Source organism: Scleropages formosus, chromosome 2, assembly GCF_900964775.1.
Source record: "Scleropages formosus chromosome 2, fSclFor1.1, whole genome shotgun sequence".
Taxonomy (NCBI): Eukaryota; Metazoa; Chordata; class Actinopteri; order Osteoglossiformes; family Osteoglossidae; genus Scleropages; species Scleropages formosus.
This window is the reverse complement of record NC_041807.1, coordinates 14,588,636-14,599,932: the sequence shown is the minus strand read 5'-3', so window position 1 is coordinate 14,599,932 and position 11,297 is coordinate 14,588,636. Positions and strand designations below refer to the sequence as shown.

Genomic DNA, 11,297 nt, shown 5'->3' with positions numbered 1-11,297 from the left:
GAACCCAACAATGTTCCTCTAGGCCATACCCCTCCCAATCCACCAGGTACTGCAAGCAGCCGTGATGGCAACGGGAGTTGAGGAGCTACTGAACCTAATACGCTGGGACCCCGTCCACCTGCACCAGTAGTGGGGGCCCCAAGTCCTGAGGCACCTGAAGGTGGGACACTTTGTATGGTTTGAAGAGGGATACGTGAAACGAGGGACAGACCCGGAGAGATGATGACAGTTGCAGCCGATATGTGACCGGATTGAGTTGACGGATGATCCTTTAGGGGCTGATGTACCTTGGGCTGAGCTTCCAGGAGGGAAGTCACATTTTCAGGTCCCTGGTGGACAACCAGACCCACTGGCCAGGGTGAAAGGAGACAGGGCAACGGTGCCGGTTGCCCTGTTACTTGTACCGGCAGGTGCTTTGTTGTAGACGGGTTGTCACCGCCAGCCACATCTCCTTGCTTGTCCGGTACCAGGCGTTGACGGCAGGAACATCGGTGCGCTCAGGGTGCCAAGGGAACAGGGGAGACTGCTAACCTAGAAAACACTGCAATGGAGTGAGACCCTTGGAGGTATGAGGCAGTGAATTGTGGAAATATTTGGCCCAGGGAAGAAACCGGGGCCATTGGTGCTGTTTCTGGCCGCAGTAGCTGCGCAAAACCGTGCCCAGGTCCTGGTGTAGTATTTCCACTTGCCCATTGGCCTGCAGGTGGTACCCCGATGTTAGGCTTATGGATACCCCTAGTTTGCGCCAGAACACCCTCTGTCTGACACAATGTCCTCCAGGAGGCCGTAGAGGCGAAAGACATTATGAAACAGGGCTTCAGCTGTTTCTAGGGTGGATGGGAGTTGTGCCAATGGCACCGAGTGGCAGGCCTTTGAGAATAGATCAAGGATAGTTAAAATCACGATATTACCTTGTGACACGGGGAGGTCCACCACAAAGTCGATCGAGATATGGGACCAGGGCCGTGCTGGGACTGGCAGGTCTTCCAGCAGGCCTGCTGGTTTCTGGGTCGACAAACAGGCTTGTGTGCATGTTTCACAGGCTTCGACATATTTCTGGACATCCTCCGGGATGGAGGGCCACCAATATCATCCGTGGATGAGGGAGAGGGTCCGTCGGTGGCCTGGGTGTCCCGCCGCGGGTGAATCAGGTGCCCAGTGTAAGAAAGAGGATCAGAGACCCACAGGAACATATTTCTTACCTGTGGGTTTGTCAGCTGGCCCAGGATCCCCTTCTTGAGCCTCTCAGAACAAGGGAAAGCAAGCAGAGGTTGAAAGCCAGGTAAACACAAGAACGGGGAATAGGGTGCAAAGGATGAACTGCTGAATTCACAAGCCAGGGCATTGCAAGATTCCACAACATTGTGCTGGGACGGCGCTGTTTTTATCCCTGAACTTGATTACCATCAGGTGCGGCTGCTTGGCTTGTGGGCGTGACAATATCATGTGCATGTAGTATCTTCATTTGCATATACCTATATTGATGCATAGACAGTCCCCAGGCTACAAATGTCCAACTTATGTACAACCCGTAGTTACGAACCACCCCCTCACTGACCAAAAGTTATTTTTTTTGTCACCCTTAAGTAACAATCAAATAAAAACTTTATAATTAAGCCTATTATATTCAAAATTCGAGTTACATACAATGGTTTGTAATAAACAAGTGCTACTTTGCGACCTGCATCAAAACATTGTGCATCTACATCTGTTTGTCGGCTCGTGGGCGTAGCGTAGGACCTCGAGGTAGGACAGACTCCGTTCTTGAATCGCGATTGAAACTTAAGTGGAAATTGTAACGCGATCGGAAAAAGGTGAAACGCCAACGAACATTGGAAAAGCAAACATTAAAGTTTCTTTGTTTTGCATCTGCGCGTGCACACACACACTCACACACTTTCACTCTCGCTCTATTCTAAATACCATAGTTGTCACAACCACACCCCGCACCTCAACCTGTAGCTTGAAGTAGAGCACTCGGCTATAAAAGACACTTCTCAACCTCTTCCCAGCTGTGGAATCTCACTCGACACAACCTCACTTTGCTCTTGCAAGTCCTGTCCCTCATCGTTCCCCAGTCCTGTTCCACGTCTCTTTGATAACGACCGCCCGTCTTGTCCCTCGACCACGATTTCGGATCCTCTCCTCTGTTCAGTTCGTCAGTCAACCAACCATTCGTCTGACCACGCGAACAAGTCTAATCCCTTGGTTTCGAATAAAGGATCCTGCACTTGGGTCCAACCTCCTCCGTGTCCCCTGTTCATCATCACAGTAGTAACATTTATTATTATCTCTTTCTATGTATCTCTCTCTCATAAACATTGTAGTTACATTTATTATTATTCTTATCATTATTATCATTACGTCATTACATTGTATTATTATTGTAATGACCCGCGTTACTGGTATTTAGGTGGGGAGATGTTTTGTGTAAATAGTTGTATTGTGGGTAACTTCTAAATAGTGTGTGTAACCACTGGGGGCACCTCTGGGGGAAATGATGGAGTGGCTGTGTCTGCAAGAAAGGGGAGAGAGCTTGGGGGCACTAAGTAGGCTGGCTGTAGGTGCAGGTCCTGAAGGAAACGGGGTCCTCGGACCGAGAGCATTATTTCCCTGGTGTGGGTGTTCGAATGAATCGTTCGTTATGAACACTGCCTCCGCGTCCTTCTTCACCCCATCCAACCCCACGGTGCTGCGTCACCCATTATTATTACTTTATTCTAATAGTAAAGATGTTTTAGTGTATCCAGAAGTGTTTCTTTAATGTTTTTTGTGTATAGAAAGGTACACAGTATAGTAAGACAAACATTTGACAAACTGACGGTAGATACCCACCACAGCTAACTGTTCAGACTTAAGTCAAAATCCGACTTAAAGACAGACTGAGGACACGGAACTACTTTGTAATCCTGGGACTCCCTGCACAGTCTTCCTTTCTGATGCCCGCTTAAGAACACTCCAGCACACACTGTCTTCAAGATTTTTTTATTGTAATGTATACATTCAGAAGGGAGCAAACGGAGAATCAGTACTGTGCTTATCGATTGCATTTGTTTGTTGTGTGCGCGTGTCATTAGAGATAGAGTATATAAAGCATTCCGCAGAGGAACAGTTAGCAAAGTTTGTGTAACATGCAGATTTTTAATCACACTGCATTAAACACAGTTGAGAATCCTTTAAAAAACCTTCTCAAGGAAAAAAACTGTAGAACTTAATAGATTATTAAGTTTAGTTTATAGAAAACCTGGAGACATGTCTGGCGTTCACTCACGAGAAACACATTGGTAGCCTTTTTTGTGTGAAGTCCAACCAGGAGTAGGTGAAAGGGAAAAACTTGGAGGGGAACAGGAATCAATGTAAGTTAATCATTTCTACAGGGTACCGTAGGATGGCTCAAGTCTATATAAAATGAGACAGGTCCATGAGGATCCTTAATCAACCTGTACTTCCAAATGTGAGTATCTTTTTAACCTTCTTAGTTTAGTGGATTATGGTCTTAGTTATTGAAAATTATAGCAAATTATTGCTATTCGTCAGCATGGCAGTGTGTTTTATATTGCAGCTTGTGTGCTCAGTGTCGGACTGTCAGCAACAGCTCTTACTGAAAGTGGCAAGTATAATAGATGTCATAGCACTGGACTGTTGGAAGTGGTCATGTTCAGTAGAACAGAGTAGTATGGGGAGCGGTACATTTATTTGTAAGCGGTCATTGTGTGTTTGTACACCAGTCATTCTCACTCTCTTCCTTTTCCATAGGAACTGGTCTTCGGTCCTCCTGCCCTAGACATTATGACAGCTGAGGACATACTGCAGAACGTCTCTGAAGTCCCAGCAATGGCTAACAGCAAGGAAGACCCTGAGTCCACGGTTCGCAAAAAGTGTTGTGCCCCAAACATAAAAGTAAGATGACTAATGGATTCATACGGAGAGCTGTGGTTGCTAATACAAAAACTACTTCAAAAAGCGGAAAGGTGTGAAAGAACCAACTTCGGTTTAATCTGGTCATTAGTCCGACTTCAGCGTACACCTGGTCATCGCTGAGATCTACTCGTAAGAGGCTACAGGCACCCACAGGTGGTTTTCAGTCCTCTTTGAAGCGATGTGGAGCAGCTTGAGTCACGTGGTGTTCACCCCTGCTCCCACTGCAAATACAGATGCACTTCAGACTGTACATAGTACACTAAGTTCAGGATGTCAAGTGCAGGACAGTGTGTTATAGTGGTGAACATCAACGAGGAAAAAACTGACTCCATACTAATAACCTAGCACGAACTGATAAAGAACCTATTGATTCTGTGGTTCTGTTATGGTTTTCTTTGGTCTTGTAGGTTGGCCGTACTCTTTTTAGTGAAACATTATTACCATGCTGTCAAAGGTAACCACAGGGTACCGCTCTTATCTTTGCAGATGTTCATTGGAGTGCTCGCTATGACCTACTTCTCAAAGTCCATGTCTGGAAGCTACATGAAAAGCACCATCACTCAGATTGAGAGAAGATTTGAGATTCCCAGTTCCACTGTTGGCATAATTGACTGCAGCTTCGAGATGGGTGGGTAGACAGGATGGGTACACAGGGTGGGAATGGTTGGATACACAAAAAGACTGCGGAAATTCAGGAATGGAGCTGTAAGCAACACAGAAGAGTATGGCTGGTAGAACCATGGAAGATTATTGGTGTATACAAAGAAGGAAGGCACACAGACAAACAAATACACATGTCCAGTATATGCATGACCTAATGGGGAGGAGTAAGTTGGTGCACATGAAGAACATGGGCTCATAAGCAGAAAAGAAGAAGTAGATGAAGAACATCTCTTCATAGGCAGGAAACTAGAATTGGTACACAGGAAGAATGTTTGTGATTTGAACTCTTCTGGTGTTTGCGCTCCAGGTAACCTCTTGGTAATCACAGTGGTGAGCTACTTTGGAGCAAAGTTCCACAGGCCAAAGATCATTGGGGCAGGGTCTTTTTTGATGGCCTTGGGGACCATGATTATGGCAACTCCTCACTTCTTCATGGGACGGTAAGGTTTCCTAGAAAAGGGCAACAAATTTCCATCTTTTCAAACTGGATGCTTGACACACGTAGAAAGTCCACACCTTCAGGTGAGGAGGATACTTTTACCCTACAACGGTGCATTGCATAGGTCAAGAGAAAAGTTGTCCCTTGACTTTAGTCTCTATTCAGTCCTAGTTACTTATTTTTACACCATTCCAAACTCTTTTGAATGTCACCATTTTATGTCAGAATTTTTTTGCAGCCCAACAAATAGGAATGTGGAATTCAGCAAAATGCTGTTTTTATTGCGTTGGTTTAAATTATTGCAATTGACTGGCGTCCCGTCCTGGGTGTGTCTCCTCCGCCTCCGGCCTTACGCCCTGTGTTGCCGGGTAGGCTCCGGTTCCCCACGACCCCGTATGGGACAAGCAGTTCAGAAAATGTGTGTGTATTAGTTTTTTGACATGTTTTACTGCAGATACAAGTATGAGAGCATGGCACAGTCATCGCAGGAAGGGGTCCTAGGGAACATGTCCATTGGATCTCCATGCTCCCCGTCCCTTGAGAACACAGTGAAGCAACACATTCCTGGTGAGAAGCTACTGACCACAGCATTCAGTTTGTGTGTGTGTGTGTGTGTGTGTGTGTGTGTGTGTGTGTGTGTGTGTGTGTGTGTGTGTGTGAGAGAGTTCTTGTACACATCAGCAATGTACATGTATGTAAATTTTTTGTGTTTTTTGTGCTTATGTATCTTGATGACTGAAGAGAGTTAAATGTTGTAATACATACATACATGGAAATGCACATGCATATGTAAATACTTTTAAATATTTTATGGGATTCCCTGGACCTACGTCTCCATAGACTAAGAAACAAATTTCACTTATAGCAAGACTCAATGGCCAGTTTTGGCTCAGCTCCCAGTCCTTGGCCCAGCTTCAGCAAAACACCTACTGTATATCCTCCTTCCCCAAAAGCAGTTCTCACTAGAGAGGTGTGAGTCTATGTCTTTGCGAGTCAGGGTGCGAAAGAGGGGGTGAAGAGGGCTCCCCCATGTGGATCATTGTGCTGCTGGGCAACATGCTCAGAGGGATTGGAGAGGCCACCATCACGCCGCTTGGTGTGTCCTTCATTGATGACAATGCCCGACCAGAGAACGCTGCCTTCTATATCGGTGAGTCTCTTCTGTTGCCCAATCCATGTGCCTCTGATCCAGAGTCTGAGTCTATGTGTCTTTACTCTGCCTCACTGCTCCCGTCCCAGGATGTCTCCACACCATCGCTGTGATTGGCCCGCTCTTTGGTTACAGTCTCGGATCATTGTGTGCCCGTCTATACGTGGACATTGGATTTGTGAATATGGGTGAGTTTTTGTCCACCACCATCAAGCCACGTCACATCAGTTATTTTAACACAGCCTATGTACTGGCAAGGACTGAAACACTTAACTCAGTTACAACGAGATATGTTGCTAAGGCAGTTTCAAAGGGCCTTACTTAGAGCTTAATTAGCACGATTTTTTTTACAATTTTTGACATCAATGACCCATAGGCGATGAAGCGCTCGTAGACAATTCACCAGCATGAGGTTAAACCCGATTAGCTTACAGCAAATCTGACGGCTTTCAGTCTTTACTGCTTTGTTGCGGGAAAGAAAAGGATTGGTAGAACAAACGTCACTGTTTCATTGTTTGATGGAATGGTTGCGTTTCCCCAGACAGCTTGACCATCACCATGCAGGATTCGCGGTGGGTGGGTGCCTGGTGGCTCGGCTTCCTTGTGGCAGGCTCCTTCAACCTGCTAACCTCGTTGCCCTATTGGTTCTTACCCCGGGAACTGCCTGAGGATGGGACACTAAAGCCCCAGTTGTGCAATGATCAGTCCCACCCTTCCAATCCTCCCATGCATCAGCACAAGCCAGGCATCCTGCAAATAGCCAAAGGTCTGTCCCTTGCTGGAGGAACACCTTAGGAAAGCATTGTCTTAAAAAAATATTACCTTTCTGCCACAAGTATGACATTTTTTATTTCACACAAATTCATTTAGATTAACTGTTTAGTGAGTCATATCCCTATCAAAAAATGTGTCCATGTTTAAAGGCTTTTTTGTGCTTTGACAGAGTTCCTGCCATCACTGAAGCGCACTTTCACCAACAAGTTGTTCATGCTCTATTTAGTGGCCAACGTGTTTATGTTCAATGGCTTTGTCATCATCATCACATACACACCAAAGTACTTTGAGCAGCAGTATGGGCAAAGTGCATCCACAGCAAATTTCCTCATAGGTAACAACAACAACAATAATAATAATAATAATAATAATAATACTAACAACCAGCATTTTTGTGACATTTAGTATTACTATGACAAGTCGAATTAAGTAATCACCTCGTTATCCACGTCTTTCCCTCTTTACCAGGAATTACCTGCATGCCAGCTGTGTCCCTGGGAATCTTCTTCAGTGGGATCATTATGAAGCGCTTCAAGCTGGATCTGCTGGGGGCAGCCAAGGTGGGCTTTGTGGCGTCCGTGAGTGGGTTCCTCTGCACGATGCCTTACTTTCTCCTAAGCTGCAAGAATGCGAATGTGGCAGGACTCACCACTCCGTACCTGGGGTAAGAATGTTGAAGTATTTTCTCATATCCTTTTGTAGCAATGACTGAAATAAGAAATTTCAGCTGGTGATGTGATTAAGGCAACTGCCAATAAAGTCAAGAATACATTTAATTTATATGCTTTCCTTCCTAATGTTATTTACTGTAAGTCTCGCAGCTGTAAAGTGGGGATCCTGTGTGTTCCAGGGATGATAACCTAGCATTCCCTGCAAGCGGAGTACTGTCCTCATGCAACGCCGCCTGCAGATGTCCAGAGGACCAGTGGGACCCGGTGTGTGCGCTGAAGGACATCACTTATGTTTCTCCCTGCTTCGCTGGCTGCAACAGCACCAAGGGCTTTGGAAAGAACATGGCAAGTTTTTTTAAGGGCCTCCTAACTGCAGCACATCCAGGACATTTTCAAACCCCTTCACGGTTCACCATTAAATCTGTTGAGTTTGTGTGGTTCAACCCATTTGTACATTACTACCTAATCTGCGGAGACTTTGCTGCCCAAACCTTCATACACTTTTGTCCAGTCTGAGACTGTACTGATTGATTACAGTCAATTTTCTGTCATTGGACAGAGATGAACAGGCAGTACAATCAGCTGAAATTAAACTGCCCAGTGCAGGCATAATTCACTGCCCATTTGCTCATACTGTCCTAGAGTCCTTCCACTAAAACAATCCTATTGTCATGAGGACTGTGCACAGTGCAGTCAATCAGTTGCAAGCATCCGCATGGCATGTAATGGTACAACAGCTCAATCATAACCACAGCAGTGTGACACAGCGGCCAGACTTATTGACAGTACCACCTAAGAAGTGTATTTAATGGCTGAAGGTTTTCTATACACTGAGGCTCTGCTCAAACTATTCACTGTGCTGCTTGTACATCTGCAAAAGGCACTGGCTCATTTGGTTTCTCATTCCACAAAGTCCGTTGTTTGCTTTTTTCATTTCCAGACATTTCATGGCTGCAAATGTGTCTTGAGCGCTGGCGAAAGGGCAGAGGACCCCGCCGTCACTTTGGGCCAGTGTCCTCGGGAGGAGAAGTGCTCCAAAATGTTCTACATTTACCTGGGAATCCAGTCTTTATCCTTCTTCATCTTTTCGCTTGGAAGTACCCCCCTCTTTATCATTTGTCTCAGGTGGGTCACCCATCCATCACACGACGCAATGTGCCGCTACACTTTCATCAGCGTAGTCACACCACACTTTGTCTGCAATAACAAACAAGAGCTGGACACATTCCTGTGGTGCTCATGCTCATGCCGTATGTTAGACTCCTAGGCGATTCATACACACATACACACATTATCTGAAAACGCTTGTCCCAAGCGGGTTCGCGGTGAACTGGAGCCTAACCCAACAACACAGGGGGCAAGGATGGAGTGGACACACCCAGGACGGGACGCCAGTTCATCGTAAGGCACCCCAAGCAGGACTCGAACCCCAACTCACCAGAGACGGGGACCCAGCCAAACCCACTGCACCACCGTGCCCCACCCCTCAATTCATATACACACACACACACACATTTTCAGAACCGCTTGTCCCTTACGGGGTCACGGGGAACCGGAGCCTACCCGGCAACACAGGGCGTAAGGCCAGAGGGGGAAGGGGACACACCCAGGACGGGACGCCAGTCCGCCGCAAGGCACCCCAAGTGGGACTTGAACCCCAGACCCACCGGAGAGCAGGACTGCGGTCCAACCCACTGCGCCACCGCACCCCCTCAATTCATATACGTCCAGAATAATTATGGACATTTCATTAAAAGATACATTTAAAAATGATCTGTAACAATTTGTACCAGGAAGATTTGTTTGCAGACTTTGATTACTGACAGAATGGACAAAATCTTGTAGATCTGTAATATGTCAGTTCCAGGGAAGATCTATTTTTCTTCTCTCTTCTTTTTAGGAGTGTGGAACCAGAACTGAAGTCGCTGTCAGTGGGAATTTGCATGCTGGTGCTAAGAGTGCTTGGTTCGTATCGTTGCTACTTGTTCTGGTGTGCTGTGCTAGAGTGCTGCTGCATGTAGCTAGAGCTGAAGGTTCCTGTCTTCTCACTCCAGGTGGCATCCCTGCCCCCATATATTTTGGAGCACTTATTGACTCAACCTGCCTGAAGTGGGGAAGGAGGAAGTGCGGCGGCCGAGGAGCCTGCAGGATGTACAGCATCCAAACCTTCAGGTGGGGCTCTGGAGACAGGCAAGGTGCATCCAACTTTGTGGAGCCCACTCAGATCATTAGTCCACCCCAGACTGCATCTGCTCTGTGGTATCAGGACCAGAGAACTGCAAAGACAGACTCAGGTTGTGGTGGAGTGAGCTAATGTTGTCTGCTGTGAGGAGTTCCCCTGGTGTGGTTACACAAGGTCTGAGTTCATCCTTAAGCAACAAGCTTAAGGAAAACTTCAAGTGAGATCCTGTTGTCAATCCCATCAACCTCTACTTGTCCACGTCTCTTTCGTTGTCCAGGTTCCTCTTCCTCGGTATGAGTTCCAGCTTGAGGCTGATTGGCTACACATTCTTATGGATGGCCATCACTCAGATAAAGAAGAGGATGGAGCAGCAGAAGAATGAGCTGCCCAGCAATGACCTTGAGCTGCAACTGAGCCTCAAAGAGTCTCAGAAACATAACTCCAACTGCAGTGTGAACACTGAGGACAAAGACACTGCACTGGAATAGGGAGCCCGGCTGGAATGGGCACATCTGGCTGCAGTAGACATGGAATGAGCACCTTTTTTGAGAGAAACGAACTTAACTGGATCAAGGTTATATCACTGCAAAAGGCCGCTCTTACTAGTGTAGAGACTATTGAATATTGAGCTGAATTTTGTAGATAGACGTGCACTAGGTTAACTTCTCTGGGACGGATTTTAAAATAAACTTCCCCTTGTTGGTGTAGGTTCGCTGATGTACAGTAGATGAACCCTACTACATTAAAGATGTTGTTGGAGCTATCGCTCTCCAGAGTGGAGGGACCCCACAAAAAAAGACATAAATCTGTTACACTCATGTCCCTTGTGAGAAGCAGCAAGTGCAAGTAACTTCCTTTTATCCCTCCTTCCAAACTGTTTCATAAAATACAGTGGCATCGTTACATTTTCACCAGCTGCCCAAAACATGATGTCAGACATAACTAAGGTGATTTCTGATCTTTATGTAACGTTATGGAGTGGGTAGTGCTTGGCAGCCGAAAAACCTTGAAGCAACGCTACTGCCGCACGCACGCGCATACACACGCAAGCACAGACACACAACACGTTGCGTTCAGTTATTTGTGTATTTTCCAAGCCATGTATCTTGGAGAAGGTTGTCATCTTATTCACCTGTCTATTAGAATAAATAAAACTATACAGCTTTACATGCATATTTATCTGACTGGATTGTTTCAGTTCTCAGGTGTGTGGCTTCAGTTCTCTTGTTTAAGTGAACCCAGATGAGACCCTGTTGCACACAACAATTGTTTTGGACTCACCCATCCATCACCTCAGTCACCTCTCTTCAACACACAGTGCAGCTCATAGCACTCATGCCTGTTGTAGGTGTTTGTGAATGTAAAAGTAAATGTAAATGTGTTTGGTTCCTTCTGAGGGCAGAGAGCACTCAGGTGGGCTCATCTTCAGAGTAGATCTTTCACACTCTTTTATGTCCAGGAAAAACAGAGACATCTGGGCTCCTGGTTTGGCTTTAA

General features: G+C 46.1%; 1 protein-coding gene across 1 annotated transcript; it reads left to right on the top strand.

Moving 5' to 3' along the window:
- Positions 1-3,386: 3,386 nt before the first annotated feature.
- On the top strand, positions 3,387-10,967 carry LOC108931350 (solute carrier organic anion transporter family member 1C1-like). Its single transcript, XM_018747080.2, has 15 exons — positions 3,387-3,454; positions 3,757-3,900; positions 4,408-4,549; positions 4,892-5,024; positions 5,478-5,590; positions 6,021-6,173; positions 6,263-6,361; positions 6,715-6,939; positions 7,117-7,281; positions 7,416-7,611; positions 7,798-7,963; positions 8,559-8,743; positions 9,519-9,583; positions 9,673-9,790; positions 10,078-10,967. The coding sequence occupies exons 1-15, from the start codon at positions 3,422-3,424 to the stop codon at positions 10,286-10,288; spliced, it is 2,148 nt and encodes a 715-aa protein (XP_018602596.1). The 5' UTR covers positions 3,387-3,421; the 3' UTR covers positions 10,289-10,967.
- Positions 10,968-11,297: the final 330 nt, after the last annotated feature.

Excerpts from the sequence above, each read along its gene's own strand:
- LOC108931350 (XM_018747080.2), top strand. The coding sequence starts at position 3,422 with ATGAGGATCCTTAATCAACCTGTACTTCCAAAT. Across the intron at positions 4,550-4,891 it reads TGACTGCAGCTTCGAGATGG|GTAACCTCTTGGTAATCACA; the intron begins GTGGGTAGACAG and ends TTTGCGCTCCAG. Across the intron at positions 6,174-6,262 it reads GAACGCTGCCTTCTATATCG|GATGTCTCCACACCATCGCT; the intron begins GTGAGTCTCTTC and ends CTCCCGTCCCAG.